The sequence below is a fragment of the Tupaia chinensis genome, unplaced genomic scaffold (assembly GCF_000334495.1).
Source record: "Tupaia chinensis unplaced genomic scaffold, TupChi_1.0 Scaffold138910_1, whole genome shotgun sequence".
Lineage (NCBI taxonomy): Eukaryota > Metazoa > Chordata > Mammalia > Scandentia > Tupaiidae > Tupaia > Tupaia belangeri.
The window spans coordinates 1,354,816-1,371,752 of NW_006198801.1; the positions used below are offsets into that span (position 1 = coordinate 1,354,816).

The window sequence follows — 16,937 nt, forward strand, 5'->3', positions numbered from 1 at the left end:
GAGGGGCAGGGGAGGCAAGGGGGGGGGAGCGGGGGGGGGGGGGGGGGCTTTCTCCAAGCAAGTTCCTGAGGCAGCAGAAGCGGGGAGAAACAGGACTTGGGGAAATCGAGAGGAGGATCTGAGAGGGGTGTGAGCCAGGATGGGTCCTGTGTCTGCGCTGACCCGTCTCTCTGCCTCTCTACGCAGAGGCCTTAAGGACATGGAGTTGGATACATCTTCCATCGAGAAGCGGTTTGCCTTTGGTTTTTTGCAGCAGTTGCTTCGATGGATGGACATTTCCCAGGAGTTCATCGCCCACCTGGGTATGGCGAATCGCCTCCCCGATGCCCACCTTACCTGCAGACACCAATTCTGCAGACCCCACGCACCCAGGAAACCAGCTCAGGCACTTCCCGTGCTCTCGTCCTCCAGTATTTACTGAGCACGTACAGTGTGCCAAACACTGCTCCAGGCGCTGGGGATAGAGCAGTGCACGGAGACCCTGCCCTTAGGCACTGCATCCCTGTGGTGGACTCAGACAGTTCACATCAGAAATAACCGAATCCTCCAGTGTGTTAGAGGGTGGTTGGTATTACAGGGGAAAAAAAAAGAGAGAGTGGAATGGGCCAGCTGGTGGTGTGGTGCTGGGGTAGCTGGATTCCTCATGGCCAACTTCGTGGTTCGAACCCTGGATCCAGTTGCTTGGAAAATACACTGGGATCATCTGCAGTGGAGGAGAATGGGGGAAAAGGGATTGTGGGGTGGCTATCCACCTGGGGGTTAATTTCTCATTTTCCCCTCTCTCTGTCTCTGGCATGGCACCTTATATCGAACTAAATATAGGGACCAGCAGGTAGCATGGTAGTTAAGGGCACTGGACATAGCCAACCGCGGTTCAAATCCTGGACCTGGCAGCTTGTTTTCTCACTTTCCCTCTCTCTCTTGCTCTGTCCCTTTCTGGTCAAAATAAAATAAGTAAATAAATAAATAATTCTTTAAAATATATATATATACACATATATGTGTGTGCATATATATGTATATATGTGTGTGCATATATTATATGTATGTATACGTGTGTGTATATATATGTATGTATGTATAGATATGCACATGTGTCAGTTACTCTACGGGTGACCTGGGGTGAGTTATTTCACCTGTTTCCTCTCCTGTAAAATGGTGGGGGGAGATCAGCTATACAGAGCTCCAGGTTGGGAGAAGACAGTACAAGTATGACATTTCTCACAGTGCCAGGGACTTCGCAAATTTTTTTTTTAAGAGTTTTTTTTTTTAAGAGGTTTTCGCTGTAGGCCACGTGCACTCACCAGAAAGAGAGAGACAGAGAGACAGAAAGCGAGAAAGGGTGATGGCCATGCCACAGTCCCTTCTCCTCCATTCTCTCGGGATCTTGGGCATGCACACACACGTGCCCTGCGTGAGTTCAAGCCGCCGGGTCCGAGACTTGAACCGCAGTCGACTATGTGGGAATCCAACGACATAGCCATTACGCTAACTGCTGGTCCCTTTTTAGAGGTTTTTGCTACAGGGCATGTGCGCTCACCAAAAAGACAGAGAGAGACAGAGAGACAGAAAGTGAGAAATCACACCCCTGCGGGCGATGGCCACGCCACAATCCCTTCTCCATTCTCCTCTCAGGATCTTAGACATGCACGCACACGCGTCTGGTGTGAGTTTAAGTCACCCAGTCTGGGACTCGAACCACGGTCAACTACATAGGAGTCCAGTGACATAGCCATTACGCTGACTGCTGGTCCCGCAAATGTTTACTAATGATTATTTATATCATATATTAGTGAAAGTTATTGTTAGTTGTAGTTTTTACAATAGGGTGCATGCATTTCCTGGAGAAACAGAGAGTGAGAAATCACCTTCTGGGGAGATGGACACACCACGCCATGATCTCTTTGCCTCCATTTCTGCATCCTCTTGGGATTTGGGGCATGCACGCACACATGCCCAGCAAGTTTTTCAAGTCACCAGGTCTGGGACTTGAACCTTGCAATCGGCCATATGGGATCCATCTGCCTTAACTTCTGTGCCAGCTGCTGGCCCTTAATGATAATTATTAGTTGCTGAGACCTGCTAGGCAAAAAAGGGGGAAGAAGACCCCCCAGAGTGGGAGCGATAGTGGATTTTGGAAAGAGCAATCACATAGACACACAAGTAGAGAAAAGTGGTGACTGGGTAGACCAGACATCTGTAATGGAGAACGTCCCAGCCCCAAGCCATTCTCAGGTTTATTCTTTTATAGGGCAATGGGGGGAAGGAGAAGCGGAAGGCAAAGCTAGGTGTCGTCTGTTATCAGCTGCCGCTCTGGGGCATCTTGCAGCCCTTGGTCTAAATAAGCCCTGCCTGGCCTTCTCTGGCTGAAGCAGTTTCCTTTCATCTGGGGGGCCGTGCAGCATCGGCCCAAGTGAGAGTCTGTGCTCTGCTGGTCTTTAAAGGCCACTTTTTTTTTCCTTTTTTTTTTTGAGAGGTTTTTCCTATAGGGCGCATGTGCTCACCAGAAAGACAGAGAGGCAGAGAGACAGAAAGTGAGAAATCACCTCCCAGGGGGGATGGCCACGCTGCAATCCCTCCTCCTCCATTCTCCTCCTGGGATCTTGGGGCATGTGCGCACATGTGCCTGGCATAAGTTTAAGCCACCAGGTCTGGGACTTGAACCGCGGTTAGCTCCATTGGAGTCCAGCGACATAGCCATTACGCTAACTGCTGGTCCCCAAAGGTCACTATTATTTAGCTCAGATTCAACCACTCCCTAGAATTAGTGTTACTATTTTGATGATAGTAATCGTTACTATCACCGTGTGAAGCTGCTTTCCATTTTAAAGTGAACTCATCCGAACGGATGAACCACACTCAGTGCCAGTTCAGAAAGAAAAAAAACAAAAAACATGCGGCAGGTGGGGAGGGGGATGTCACACGATCCTACACCACGCCAGTGTATCCTTCTCCCCCTTGTCAGCTTCAGGATGGATTTGATCAAGGAGTTAGGGGCACCAATGGAAGGGGGAAAAGGTTTATTTCTATGTCAGCAAAAGTGACTTCCTAGCAAGGATTACCTCCCATCACTTCCTCACCCTGCCCCTGGAAGACCTCCTGTCTCCCATCCAACACTGTGGGTTTCCCAGCCTTGAACCCACCATGGCCCCCTTCACCCTCTCCTCACAGAGGCTGTGGTGAGCAGTGGACGTGTGGAAAAGTCCCCACACGAGCAGGAGATTAAATTCTTTGCCAAGGTGAGAGGTGGGCTCAGAAGCTGGGCGGAGACTCCTGGGAACAGGCTGGCTCTCCCCACCCCTCACCCGGCCCTCTTATCCACTCCCCCCCATTCTCCAGATCCTGCTTCCTTTGATCAAGCAGTACTTCACCAACCACTGCCTCTATTTCCTGTCCACACCAGCCAAAGTGCTGGGCAGTGGTGGCCACGCCTCCAACAAGGAGAAAGAAATGATCACCAGGTGGGGGGCTGCCTGCGCCCTATGACCCCGTCTCCCGACCTCCCAGCCTTGGCCCTCAGGGGCTTCATCCTGGGTGCTGGGCACTGACCTCTACCTGCAGAGGTGACCAAGGGCTCGAGGGCCCAAGCACCCTGGTCTGCCAGTGACTGGGTGTATTCCCAGGATTCGGGACTCTCAGGCACATGGGGACAGAAAGGCCGACATGCCCCTGGTGCCCAGGATCCTGTTAGTGACTGTGATTGTCACGCCTGCCCATCTCTCTGCCCCTCCCCTCCCCACGCCTTCCTTTTCTTCCTCCATCTCACGCCCTGCCTTCTGCCCTCCTCTCCCTGTCTTCTCTGTCCCTGCCTCTAATGGTGTCACCGCTGCCCTTGTCTCCTCGGTTCCCTCACTGTCTGTCCGCTGTCCTTCTGTCCTTCCTTCAGCCTCTTCTGCAAACTCGCTGCTCTTGTCCGCCACCGAGTCTCTCTCTTCGGTAAGTACCCGCTCCCTGGGCCTTCCTGCTCCGTGGCCTCACTCGTGCGTCACCATTGCACCCCGAAGGGCCCCTCCCCAGGTCCTGCCTTGGTCTGAACAGCCCCCGTGGTCTTTTTCCTCTGGGTCGTCTGGGTAGTGCCGGGGACAGGGCAGTGACCGAGACAGCCCGGACCTTACTTCATGGGGCTCCCAGGCTCGTGGGAGAGGCAGACCTGTCCCCAGACTGCGGGCTCAGGGCCAGGATGGAGGAAGGACAGGAGAGTGGGCAGGGCTGGGGTGAGGGAAGTTCAGGGGACCCTGGGAGTCCAGGTAGAAATGGGTGGGTAGCTGTGGTCAGGGAGAGAAGACCTGGGGTGGACGTCGAGGCCGGTACCATCCTCGCAGCCTCCCTTCACCCTAGCCCGCCCCGTCTCTTCCAGGGACGGATGCCCCAGCCGTGGTCAACTGTCTTCACATCCTGGCGCGCTCCCTGGACGCCAGGTAGGGCTCTGCAACGTGGCGTCTCACTGTCGTGCTCCCGCCCAGCCCCTGCCCTCCTCGATCCTCTGTCCTTCTCCATGATCATGTTGCTAGTAGAAACACCCAGGGCCTGGTGAACTTAGGGAATAGGGGTTATTTTGCCTCATAGGCCTGGTCACCGAGAAGTCCAGAGGCAATGGTGGGGGGGGGGCGCGGGGTGCAGAGCTTTCCCAGAACAGAGAGTGCTCTATATCCACGTGGCTGTCTCTCTGCAGCTCTGCTGTTGGAAAGGGCCCTCTGAGTATAAAGCCACCAGACTCAGTCATGGAGGGCCCCCACTGAGACCTTATCACACACCATCACACACTCAGATGACATTGTCGTCCTCCAATCCCATTATCATGACTGAATCCATGAATTTTTTTTTTTTTTGGGGGGTAGCATGCTCCCACTGTAGCCCTCGCTAAAAGGGAGAGCCTCAGATTCTCCCTCCTCCCCCTTAGGACGGTAATGAAGTCTGGCCCTGAGATTGTGAAGGCTGGCCTCCGTTCCTTCTTTGAGAGCGCCTCAGAGGACATCGAGAAGATGGTGGAGAACCTACGGCTAGGCAAGGTGTCCCAGGCACGCACGCAGGTGAAGGGCGTGGGCCAGAACCTCACCTACACCACTGTGGCCCTGCTGCCGGTCCTCACCACCCTCTTCCAGCACATCGCCCAGCACCAGTTTGGAGATGATGTCATCCGTAAGGGCGCCTGACTCCCTGGGCAGGGGTCGGGGAGTCACGTCGGTACCTGAGCGAGTCCCTGGTGTGTGAGTGCGTGTGTTTATTGCTGTAAGCAAAGCTGAGGTGCTATGAGGGTGTGCGTTCAGCAGCTCTAACAAAAGACCCTACATCACTCCGGCTTCTGCAAGGAGCAGGCCGAGCTCCCTCTCAGGTGGCAGTCTGCTAGTGTTCCTTGGGAGTGGCTCACCATGTCAGAGGCCCAGGCTCTTCCCACCTTGGGGCTCTGCCTCCCCTGACATATGGCCTTTCTCTCACAGTCCGAGGTGGCTCACCCTGACGTCATCCTCCTAGCCGGCAGGAGAGGAAGAAAAGCAAAGAACGGGACGTGTTTAAAGCAGTGACCTGCTTGTATCCCATTGGCCAGAATTTAGCACGTGGTCACATGGGCCTGCAAGGGAGGCTGGAAAGTAGCCTTTGTTCTGGGAGTTGATGTGTTGGGCTAAATGCTGGAGGTCTGTGCTAGTGAGAAGAGGTGTGAACAGATACTGGGAGTCAGCAGTGTCTGCCGCGTCTACCCTATCGTGTAACACGGTGTGCGGCCCAGCCTGCGATCTTGTCACCTGGACATACTGTGTGTAACACGTAGTGTGTTATCGATGAGGCACAGAAACATGCAACGCCTGGTAGGGTGACATGGCATCGTGTGACTAGGCACTCAAAAGAGCCTTCTAAGGTGTGACCTGGACCACAGTGGGGTCAGGAGAGGCAGGCCAGGGAGGTGCCTAGGGAGGCCGAGAAGATGACGTTGGATGGGAGGTGTCCAGAGTGAGCCTGGGGACCTGGGGACAATGCTGTCTCCGTGAGATCAGAGGAAGTCGCAAGTTTGGGGGAGATGCTGGTCAGTTTGGGACACTGGTTCTGAGGGGACCGGAGACATCCAGAGGGAGGTGTCCAGAATGGACAAAGGACCAGTGGGCTGTGGGGATAGAGTGAACCATGTCTGAACCAGTGTTTATTTGCAATTAAGATCTGTTGCTAAAAGAGAAGCAGCACTTGGATGGGTTATTCCCTATCCCAGCTTTTTATCACGGACATGTGTTAGGAGACAGGCTGGCCCCATAGCACAGTGGTTAAGGAAGTACGATCCCTCATGGCCAACCATGGTTCAAGTTCCAAACCCAGAGATGGGAAAGAGGAATGGAGGAAAAGGAATGTTGCATGACCACGCCCCAGTCACGAGTGATTCCTCTCTCTCTCTCCTTGGTGAATGTACACAAAATTTCAAAAAAAAAATGTATTAAAGATAAAAACAGAAAAGTAAAAAGAAGGGAATTGTTAACAATTTGCCCCACTTTCTTTACCTTTTGCTTTAAAGGTAAAAGTATTATCTTTATAGACTTTCTGTTGAACTTTTGCATGTAAGTTGCACCTATCATGTGACACTTTCCAACATATTCAACCCGCATCTCCTAGAATATGAACTTCTGTCATTTAACCACAATAGCAATATCATACCTAACCTGTCCATATTAAAATTTCCCTCATTTGGGGCCAGCAGGTGGTGTAGTAGTTAAGGGCTCTGGGCTCCCACATGGCCAGCCATGGTTTGAGTCCTGGACCTGGCAACTTGCTTTCTCACTTTCTTGCTCTCTTGCTTTGTCCCTCTCTGATCAAATTGAAAGAAAAAGAAAGAGAGAAAAGAAGAAAGAAAGAAAAGGAAGAAAGGAAAGGGATAAAATAATTATTTTTTAAAAATTTCCCTTGGGCCACAAAATGTCTTTGATTTTTAAAAAAATCCAATCTGGTTAAGTCTCTCCCCTTACATTTGGTTGGTATGTCTCCATAGTCTCCTTTAAATTGAGAACAGCCTTACCCTCTTTTTTTAAAAAAAAAAAATTATTTATTCATTTATTTTAATTTGACCAGAGAGAGACACACACACTCAGAGAAAGAGAAGGGGCGGGGGGCACGTGAGAAAGCAAGCCTCCAGGTCTGGGACTCGAACTGTGGTCGGCCACATGGGAGTGTCCAGCACCACCTGCTGGTCCCAGCCTTACCCTCTTTGTGCTTTGTGCTTGGCCTTTCAGGGGGTACATGGACAAACTAAAATTGTAGCCAGGATTGCTTTTTTTTTTTTTGGAGAGGTTTTTTTGTTTGTTTGTTTGTTTTTGTTTTTTTGTTATAGGGCGTGTGCGCTCGCCAGAGAGAGAGAGACAGACAGAAAGCGAGAAATCACCCCCCCCGGGGGGGGATGGCCACGCCACAATCCCTTCTCCTCCATTCTCCTCTCGGGATCTTGGGCACGCACGCACACGTGCCCAGCGTGAGTTTAAGCCACCAGGTCTGGGACTCGAACTGTGGTCAACTACATGGGAGTCCAGCAACATAGCCATTACGCTAACTGCTGGTCCCAGGGCTGCATTTTCTGAAGGGAGCACCATTGTTTTCAGTGACTACTCCGAGGGAAAAGCAGCTAGCTATAATTGAGCGTCTGCTGTGTGTCCGGCTCTAATTGCTTCCCAAGTTTTTCTTGGTTTAGTTTTTGCTATAGGGTGACTGTGCTCGCCAGAGAGAGAGAAAGAGAGAGAAAGAGAGAGGGAAAGTGAAAAAATCACCCCCCAGGAAGGGTTGCCATACCAGCAATCCCCTCTCCTCCATTCTCCTCTTAGAATTTTTGGCACACATGTGCGTGCCTGGCGTTTCTCTCAAGCCTCTGGGTCCAGGCCTTGAACCTGAGGTTGACCACGTGGGTTCCAGCTGCCCCAACCCCACACCACTTGGCTGGCCTGCTTCCCAAACATGAACTCATTTGATCCTCGCAGCCACTCCATGAGAAGGGACAATTGTCCCCATTCTATAGGTAGAGAAGCGAGGCCAGGAAAAAGTTGGTAGTTGCTCAAGTCACAAAACTGGCAAGTGGCAGGCTGCCCTGGTTTTCCTGGAGCCAAGGGGGCACAGATATTGGGGACGCATCCCAACCCTAACCTTCCCTCTCTCCCTCAGTGGACGACGTCCAGGTGTCTTGCTACCGAACGCTATGCAGCATCTACTCCTTGGGAACCACCAAGAACGCTTATGTGGAAAAGTAAGAAGAAAGAGCCCTAGTGTGGGGCTGGGGTGGGTACTGTGAGGCTGGAGGGGAAGAGACGGAGCAGGGGAGAAATGAGGGTGGAGGAAAGCAGGGGAGAGGATCGAAATCTTCCAAGGGGCCTTTAGCTGCGGCAGCAGCAGTTCCACAAGGTGGCCACATGAGGGCGCCCAAGGGAAGGCCAGCTACAGAGTGTGGGGCCGTCAGTGACCCAGAACCAGGGCAGTACCCTGAAGACACAGCAGGCTGAGTGGTCGGTGTCCGTGTGGCCTCTCCTGAGCTGTAAGCCTGAGGAAAGGCTGTTTTAGCAAGCACAGAAGTCTTGCAGATTTTAACAAGTGACACGCCATTGGTGCAGAGCAGCTCTGTTGAAGGGTTCTGGGCCAAGGCACTTCTGGGGGTGGGGGTGGGGAGGGGATACCCAGGACACCAAGACAACAAGCATGGAAGCTAAGCATAACCCTTTCCTCCAGGCTACGGCCCGCCCTCGGGGAGTGCCTGGCCCGACTAGCAGCGGCCATGCCTGTGGCGTTCCTGGAGCCTCAGCTGAACGAGTACAATGCCTGCTCTGTGTACACCACCAAGTCTCCCCGGGAGCGGGCCAGTAAGTCCTGCCGGGCTGGGCTGCTGTCAGGGGTCCCATTCTACCCAGCCCCGGGCCTGGGGACAGCCCACTCGGGGGGGTAGTGCGGCCCAGAATGTGCTGTGAGGGGCCAGGGATTCTCCAGGCTGGGGATGCCCCACATTCGGGAATCCCAGAGTGGATGGGGCCCTGCTTTATATTATGGGTCATGTAAGGCTGTCACCTGGGAAGAATTAGGAGATCAGAAATGGAATCAGGAGCTGTGCGATTCGTTTTAGTGAGGGGGCTATTCAAGGGCATCCTCAAGGTTAGGGGTGCTTTCCTGCATCCTTGGGTTTAGCGTGAGGGATATGTGAGGATGGAGGGTTAGGGAAGGCATGGGCTCATTCATTCATGTATTCATCCATTCAACAAGTACACAGGGGGCACCTCTAGGTATGAGGTGCTGTCCTTGAGGCCTGAGACAGTGAACAGGCAGGACAGACAAAATCAAGTTCTCAGGCCAGAGGTTAGAATGAGGCGAACCTAGCAGGGGGACAGAAGCCCAGGCTGGAGGTGTGCCTTTGTGGTCATTGCTGCGACCCCACCATCTGCAGTAGCACTGGGGCCAGAGCAGGTGCATGAGTAATGTGTTGTATGTTCTAAGGGGCTGGCCCCCTAACCTAGTGGTTGAGGGAGTCGGATCCCACATGGCCAAATACGAGGCCAATCCTGGCCCAGGCAGCTTGAAAAACACACCAAGCACGTGTGCATGGTGTGCGCCACAAATCCCGACAGGATGGAGAAATGGAGAAGAAAGGATTGCAGCGTGAACACACCCCACTGGGGATGCTTTTGCCCTCTCTCTTTCTGTCTCTCTCTGGCAAGTGCTCATACCCTCTGGCAACTGAAAAAAAAAAAAAAAGAAGAAAAAAAGAAAGAAAAAGAAAGGGACTCCATCAGTGTCAGGATCCAGAGGGTCAGACTGGGGGATAGACTGCGTCAGGGAGCGTTTCTTTTGGTTTATGCCATCTAACAGGATGTGGGAAAGGTTTTGGGGTGTGGGATATGTTAGAAGTGAGGGCTCCCAGAGATGATAAGAGAATCTGGGTGAGATTTTAGGGAGCAGGCAGGCTTGGGGACGTAAGGTATTTTGGTGACTGCTGAGTTCCACCGTGACGATTGGGAGAGGTAGGGACCAGCAGTTAGCGTAATGGCTATGTCGCTGGACTCCCACATAGTCGACCGCGGTTCGTGTCCCAGACCTGGTGGCTTAAAACAAGCCAGGCGTGTGTGCGTGCATGCCCAAGATCCCAAGAGGAGAATGGAGGAGAAGGGATTGTGGCGTGGCCATCCCCCCTGGGGGTGATTTCTCACTTTCTGTCTCTCTGTCTCTCTCTGTCTGTCTGGCAAGCGCACGTGCCCTATGGCAAAAACCTCTCAAAAAAAAAAAAAAAGAAAAGAAAAAACAAAGAAAAAGATTGGGGGAGGTAGTTGGGTAGGAGGGTGGGATCAGAGGAATAGGGTTTGGGAAACCAGTGCAGGTGGGTGGCAGTTCAGAGGTGACTAATGTGTTGTGGGGGACCTCAGGGCACTAAGGTCTGGGGCAGTGGGTTGGCAGGCCCTGACTCCTCCCTGCACCCCAGTCCTGGGGCTCCCCAACAGTGTGGAGGAGATGTGTCCTGACATCCCTGTGCTGGAGCGGCTCATGGCAGACATTGGGGGGCTGGCCGAGTCGGGGGCCCGCTACACAGAGATGCCACACGTCATCGAGATCACGCTGCCCATGCTGTGCAGCTACCTGCCCCGCTGGTGGGAGCGTGGGCCTGAGGCGCCCCCACCCGCCCTGCCTGCTGGTGCCCCCCCGCCCTGCACAGCCGTCACCTCTGACCACCTCAACTCCCTGCTGGGGAATATCCTGCGAATCATTGTCAACAACCTGGGCATCGATGAGGCCTCGTGGATGAAGCGGCTTGCAGGTGGGTCTGGGGCTGCTCGATGTCCAAGGAAAGGGAGGGCCAGATCCTTAGGGTCCCCTGACCAGATGGTCTGAGAGGGAGATCTCGGGACCCATGGTCTCTCGGGAGTTGAGAGGAGTCAGAGTTTAGGTTTTCTCAGGATCAAATGACCACAGGTCAGAATCTCAGGTTCACAGGGCCTGGAGGATGGTGAGTTGGATTCTGAGTTTCTGAAACCTTGGGAAAGGTCAGGTCAGGGGTTAGGAGCTGAGTCAGAAGCCCAAGTTCCTTAGAGGCCAAGGTCAGGGTCAGAGACCCCAGTATGAACAGAAGGGCTTTAGTCAGAGGTCAAGAAATAGGTCTTGAAAGTGTTGGGATTCTTGGTTTAGAAGGTCCATGTAGAAGTTCTGTGGCAGGAATTGGGCTTTGGATCAGGGTCAAGTTATAGAGGAGGGGCTGGGATCAAAGGATAGGGTCAAAGGGCAAAGGCTGAGTAAGCAACCTGGGGTCATAGCAATCACATGGCGAAAGTTAGGTATGGGCCAGGTCAGAGGGGAAAGATTGGAGTCCCGAGGACATGTTGGTTAAGGGTACGAGAGCAGGTGAGGATTCATTTGTTGGGATTCAGAAGTCAGTCAGGGACTTGTGCCAGGCTCAGATCACTGGGCAGCAACTGGGTCATAGGTTCAAGTCAGGGATTTCAAGGGGCTTCACAATGTTCATGGAAATGCATATTATGGAAAAAACAGCATGGGTTTCCTTGTTTTTCATTTATTTTTTTCTGCACCAAAATAGTACTTTAATTCTATTTTCCACAAGCTTTTTAGAGTCCTCTTATGTAGTCAGAATCAGCTTAGGGGCCAGAGGTCAGGGCTCAAGGTTAGGATCAGGCTAGGCCCAACGATTACTCTGAGTCAGAGGTGTAGATTGGTAGTCATGGGCTGGAACAAGGCCAGGGCCTTGTCAGAGGTCAGAGGTGGGATGAGCGGTCAGAGGTCAGGTGCTGGAGTCAGAGCCCACCCCGACCCCTGTGCTCCTGCAGTGTTCGCCCAGCCCATCGTGAGCAGGGCCCGGCCAGAGCTCCTGCGCTCACACTTCATCCCCACCATTGGCCGGCTGCGCAAGCGGGCAGGGAAGGTGGTGGCCGAGGAGGAGCAGCTGCGCCTGGAGGCCAAGGCCGAAGCCGAGGAGGGCGAGCTTCTGGTGCGGGACGAGTTCTCTGTGCTCTGCCGGGACCTGTACGCCCTGTACCCGCTGCTGATTCGCTACGTGGACAACAACCGGTCAGCACACGCCCAGCAGTCCCCCACACACCCCACCCTGACCTTCAGTGTCCTTGAACCCTATCCCACCCCTTCTTTCCCCATGACTTGCCTCAAACTTCTTCCTATTCCTGGCTGGTCTCACCCACCCTGCTGGCCCTACCTCCCTGTCCCATCCCACCCTGGCCTGACACAATCCAGCCCACGTGTGTGTGCTCACTTCTGCTCTTCCAAGCCCCCATGAGAGCTGTGGTGTCGGCCTGAAAGAGGCCAGCACCCCCTTCTCACCCCCCAGCATTAGACCTGGTGAGTCAGGGCGTCTGATTGGTTCAGCGAAGACCAATTGTCAGGCCTTCACCCATCACAGAAAAGAAAGGAAGAAGGAAGTCCAGACCTGGTAGCCTGATTTTCCCCAGAAGCATAGATCTTTAATAAAGGACAGTTAGCTAAGATGTTAGCTAATTGCTAACATCTTAACATCAGAAGCCCTGTTTAAAGACTTGTTATCCGCTGTGTGAACCTTCCTCCAGTGAGAACGGGTTAGTTTCAGCTCCAAGTTCCATCCTGGTTGAAGAGATTCAAGGCTGCATCAGGGCTTTGTGATTGATTAGCTAGGTCTGTCATGGAGCAGAAATGGAAAGGAGTGGTATGCACAGTTGCCTCTCCAGGCATTGGTTAAACTTAGTGTTATTAATTGCCGTTTAACTTCGCTGTGAATTTTGGTAGCAAAATTACGTTTAAATAACTGTTGCCTCACCATGGGCCTGTTCTTAAGGTTAGAAAGCCTTCAGTCTTATACATACTATTATGTCTAAAGGAAATCTCTCTATTTCCTTCCAGTTTTGTGAGCTTGATTGTAGTTGGTTTCTCCCTATAGGTCTAAAGAGAAAGGGAGAGGGGTTGAAACCTACACATCCCTGAAGACTTGACTAGCATGACCTCTTGCCAATCAGAGAAAAAGACTTCTGAGATAGTCCGTTCTACCTGTCCCCTCCTCTTTCACTTCCCCTATTTTTCTGACTTGTAATCTTAGGAGAAGGGAATTCTGTGTTTCGCTTAGAGTAATCAGGAACTAATTCCGGGAGAGGGGGTGCTTTCCTATATAAATCAGAGGTCTCTGATTTTACAGTTTTTCCTTTGTAAAACCTGAGGTTTTTTTTTTTTTTTTTTTTTTTTGGAGAGGTTTTTGCTATAGGGCGTGTGTGCCCGCCAGAAAGACAGAGAGACAGAAAGCGAGAAATCACCTCCCAGGCAGGGATGGCCATGCCACAATCCCTTCTCCTCACTCTCCTCTTGGAATCTTGGGCATGCACGCACACACACCTGGCATGAGTTTAAACTACTGGGTCTGGGACTCAAACTGCAGTCGACTACATGGGAGATGGGCGTCCAGCGACATAGCCATTATGCCAACTGCTGGTCCCAAACCTGAGATTTCTTAACTAGGAAAGGAGGGCAGCTGTCAGAGAGATGTGCTGGTCCTTTATCATTCCCCTAGGGTTGGACATTTAAATTGTACCCAGTTCTTTGTCACTACACATGACACTGTGATGAACACTTTGCCTTTTTTTTTTTTAAGAGTTTTTTTTTTTCCCCTAGGGCCTTTGTGCTCGCCAGACAGAAAAAGAGACAGAGAGACAGAAAAGTGAGAAATCATCCCCCAGGGGAGATGGCCATGCCTCAATCCCTTCTCCTCCATTCTCCTCTTGGGATCTTGGGCACGCATGCACACGCGCCCAATGTGAGTTTTAAGCCACCGGGTCCAGGACACGAACCGTGGTCGACTACGTGGGAGTCCAGCAACATAGCCATTATGCTAACTGCTGGTCCCATTTTTTTTTTTTTTTTTTTTTAGTGAAACAATATATCATGGAGACATAAAGGGTCTACTCTTTCCACTTGGTGATGGTGTGGCATTCTCTGCAGGTGGATGGAGTTTGGTTGTTTAAACTAGTCCCCAGCGGCTGGGTGTTTAGGTAGTTTCTGATTTTTCTGCTACTAACAATGTCAGTATTCGTCCTCAGACATTCACCTTTGTGCTCACAAGCAGATATTACTCTAGGATAAATTCATTGGAATGGGAGTGCTGGATCGAAGGGCATGAGCAGGGCCAGCAGGTGGCATGGAGGTTAAGGTGCTAGATTACACATGGCCGCCTGAGCGGAATCAGGTCTCAGACCAGGCAGCTGGAGAATCATGCCAGGTGTGTGTGTGTGTGTGTGCACGCCCAAAACCCTGAGCGTAGACAATGAGAAGGGATTGTGGCATGGCCATTCCCATCTTGAGTGATTTCTTATTCGCTCGCTCTCTCTCTCTCTGGCAAGTACATGTGCTTTATAGCAAAAACTTAAAAAAAAAGTATGAATGAATAAGTTAGAGTATAGCCACACAGTGGAATACTGCCAGTGATGAAAGTGAGGACATTGCCGTATGCAGCAGTGTGGATAAACCTCACAGACACTGGGCTGAGTGAAAGAAGCCAGGAAAGCAAAAGCTTGGGTACATCTCATCTCATCCCATCTTTTCAGGTAGCATTCACAAGGGTACTCCTAGGGACTGCAGATGTTCTGTTTCTTGACTTGGGTGGTGGTTACACGAGCGTGTTCACTTTGTGATATGTACTAAGCTGACACTTCTTTTTTTTTTTTTTTTTTTTGAAGAGGTTTTAGCTATAGGGCGTGTGCGCTTGCCAGACAGAGAGAGACAGAGAGCTAGAAAGCGAGAAATCACCCCCTGGGGGGGATGGCCACGCCGCAATCCCTTCTCCTCCATTTTCCTCTCAGGATCTTGGGCACGCACACACACGCGCCCAGCGTGAATTTAAGCCACCGGGTCCAGGACTTGAACCGCGGTCGACTACGTGGCAGTCCAGCGACATAGCCATTACGCTAACTGCTGGTCCCCCAAGCTGACACTTCTTTATGTTTCAATAAAAAAGTTAGAAAAAGAACTTTTTTTTTTTTTTTTAGAGGTTTTTGGTATAGGGTGTGTGCGGTCACCAGAAAGACAGAGAGAGACAGAGAGCTAGAAAGCGAGAAATCACCCCCTGGGGGGGATGGCCACGCCGCAATCCCTTCTCCTCCATTTTCCTCTCAGGATCTTGGGCACGCACACACATGCGCCCGGCATGAGTTTAAGACCCCAGGGCTGGGACTCAAACTGCAGTCAATCACATGGGAGTCCAGTGACATAGCCATTACACCAACTGCTGGTCCCAAGAAAGAACATTTTTAGAAAATCAATAGTAATTTAAAACATTTAAATGTTCATCGGAATGGCCAGATTACCCTAGAAAACTTCAGCCCTCTCCTTGGATGTCTTCTGGTCCTCCACCCCCTGAGATCTCCCTGAGTGGCCCCTTTCCCTGCCTGTCCCTGTGCCCATCCCTCATCAGTCCCTTCCCGACCCCAGGGCGCACTGGCTGACAGAGCCCAACCCCAGTGCAGAGGAGCTGTTCAGGATGGTGGGCGAGATCTTCATCTACTGGTCCAAGTCCCACGTGAGTCTCCACCCGCCCCGCCCTTCCTCTGCATCACTGAAGCAGCTGCCCAGTAGGTGCCCGCCCCCAGCTGCTGACCCCCAGCACTGTCCCCCTCAGAACTTTAAGCGGGAGGAGCAGAACTTCGTGGTCCAGAATGAGATCAACAACATGTCCTTCCTGACCGCCGACAACAAGAGCAAAATGGCCAAGGTGGGTGTTTCCTTCTGGGATCTGGGCTCGGCAGAGATGGAGGGAGGGGGCTCCCCTAGGGCTTCCTACCTGACCCCTCCTCACCCAGCCAGCCAGCCCTGTCCTGGTCACATTCCCCTCAGCCCTCAGAGCAGCCCCCGTTGCCCATCTCCTCTCTTCCTCCTCACCTCCTCCTCTCTCCTCCTCACCTTGCTCTTCTATCTTCTTCCTTTCTCCCGTCTCTCTCCTCTCTACTTCCCTCCTCTCCTCCAGTCGTCTCCCAACCCATCTCCCCCCCATCCCCCACCTCATCTCCCTCCTTCTCCCCAAGTCCTCCCTCCTCCTCTTCTCCCTCCTCCCATCTCCCCCCTGGTCCTCTTCTCCCTCCTCCTTGGCCACCTCCCTCCCTCCTCACCTGTTTCACTCCTCCCCTCACCATTCTTGCTGCTTCCCATTTTCACCTCTCCCATTTCTTTACTCCTCTCTGTGTGGTGGTATATCCCCTTTCCTCTCCCCCAGCCTTCTCAGAACTCCCCCTGTCAGAGTCCTACAGGACAAACCCACCCACTCTCAGCCAGGGGATGCATAGCGGGGTGGGCAGAGGACTGGGGTACTGCCAACTTGGAGGTGGGCTGGGCTTTCCGCGGGCTGGGGTAACCCTTTTTGTCTCTGTCTGTAACCCGGTGAAGCAGGCAGGAGACGCACAGGTCAGCCCCACGTCTGGGACCTTCCGCATGGCTTTTGGCGAATATCCTCTTCCCACTAAGCCTCAGCCCCTGCACCCTCCAGAAAGCCCCACCCCTTTTTCCCCATTCCCCACCCCTCATCCCTCCCTCCCCTCCCCTATTCTCCTTCTCTTCCTCCTCCCCCTCCTTCCCCTTCCCAAACTTCAGCTTTTGCCAATTTGATGAGTACTTCTTCTTCTTCTTTTTTTTTTTTTTTTTTTTGGCTTTTGCTACCAAAAAAGAAAAAAAAAGGAAAGAAAGAAAAAGAAAAGAAAGAAAGAAAGAACAACTTTCAGCTTTCCCCAAAGCATCATGGGCTGAATTCCAGGGAATAAGGGTGGGAGAGGCACGGGGCGCATGGGTGGGGAGGCAGAGCTCTCGCCGTGCAGTGGTTTAAGGCTTGGGCTCTGGGATTGGACAACCTTGGGTTAGAATCCTGTGTTGGTAGTTAGCTGTGTGACCTTGGTCAAGTGTCATCCTTTGGAGCCTCTGGAGGCATCCAGCCAGTGGCTGCCCACCCCGGCTCTGGGGGGGCTCGATGAGATGCTGCT

The 16,937-nt window shown here is 52.3% G+C and overlaps 1 protein-coding gene across 1 annotated transcript in view; it reads left to right on the top strand.

Moving 5' to 3' along the window:
• RYR1 (ryanodine receptor 1) overlaps positions 1 to 16,937 on the top strand; it is a 180,225-nt gene that overhangs the window by 76,838 nt on the left and 86,450 nt on the right. Inside the window, 13 exon segments of the mRNA XM_027765622.1 lie at positions 187 to 302; positions 3,172 to 3,239; positions 3,340 to 3,461; positions 3,887 to 3,936; positions 4,358 to 4,418; positions 4,901 to 5,139; positions 8,125 to 8,206; positions 8,683 to 8,813; positions 10,418 to 10,750; positions 11,772 to 12,012; positions 15,403 to 15,490; positions 15,590 to 15,682; positions 16,354 to 16,368. Coding sequence (XP_027621423.1) covers positions 187 to 302; positions 3,172 to 3,239; positions 3,340 to 3,461; positions 3,887 to 3,936; positions 4,358 to 4,418; positions 4,901 to 5,139; positions 8,125 to 8,206; positions 8,683 to 8,813; positions 10,418 to 10,750; positions 11,772 to 12,012; positions 15,403 to 15,490; positions 15,590 to 15,682; positions 16,354 to 16,368 — 1,639 coding nt within the window.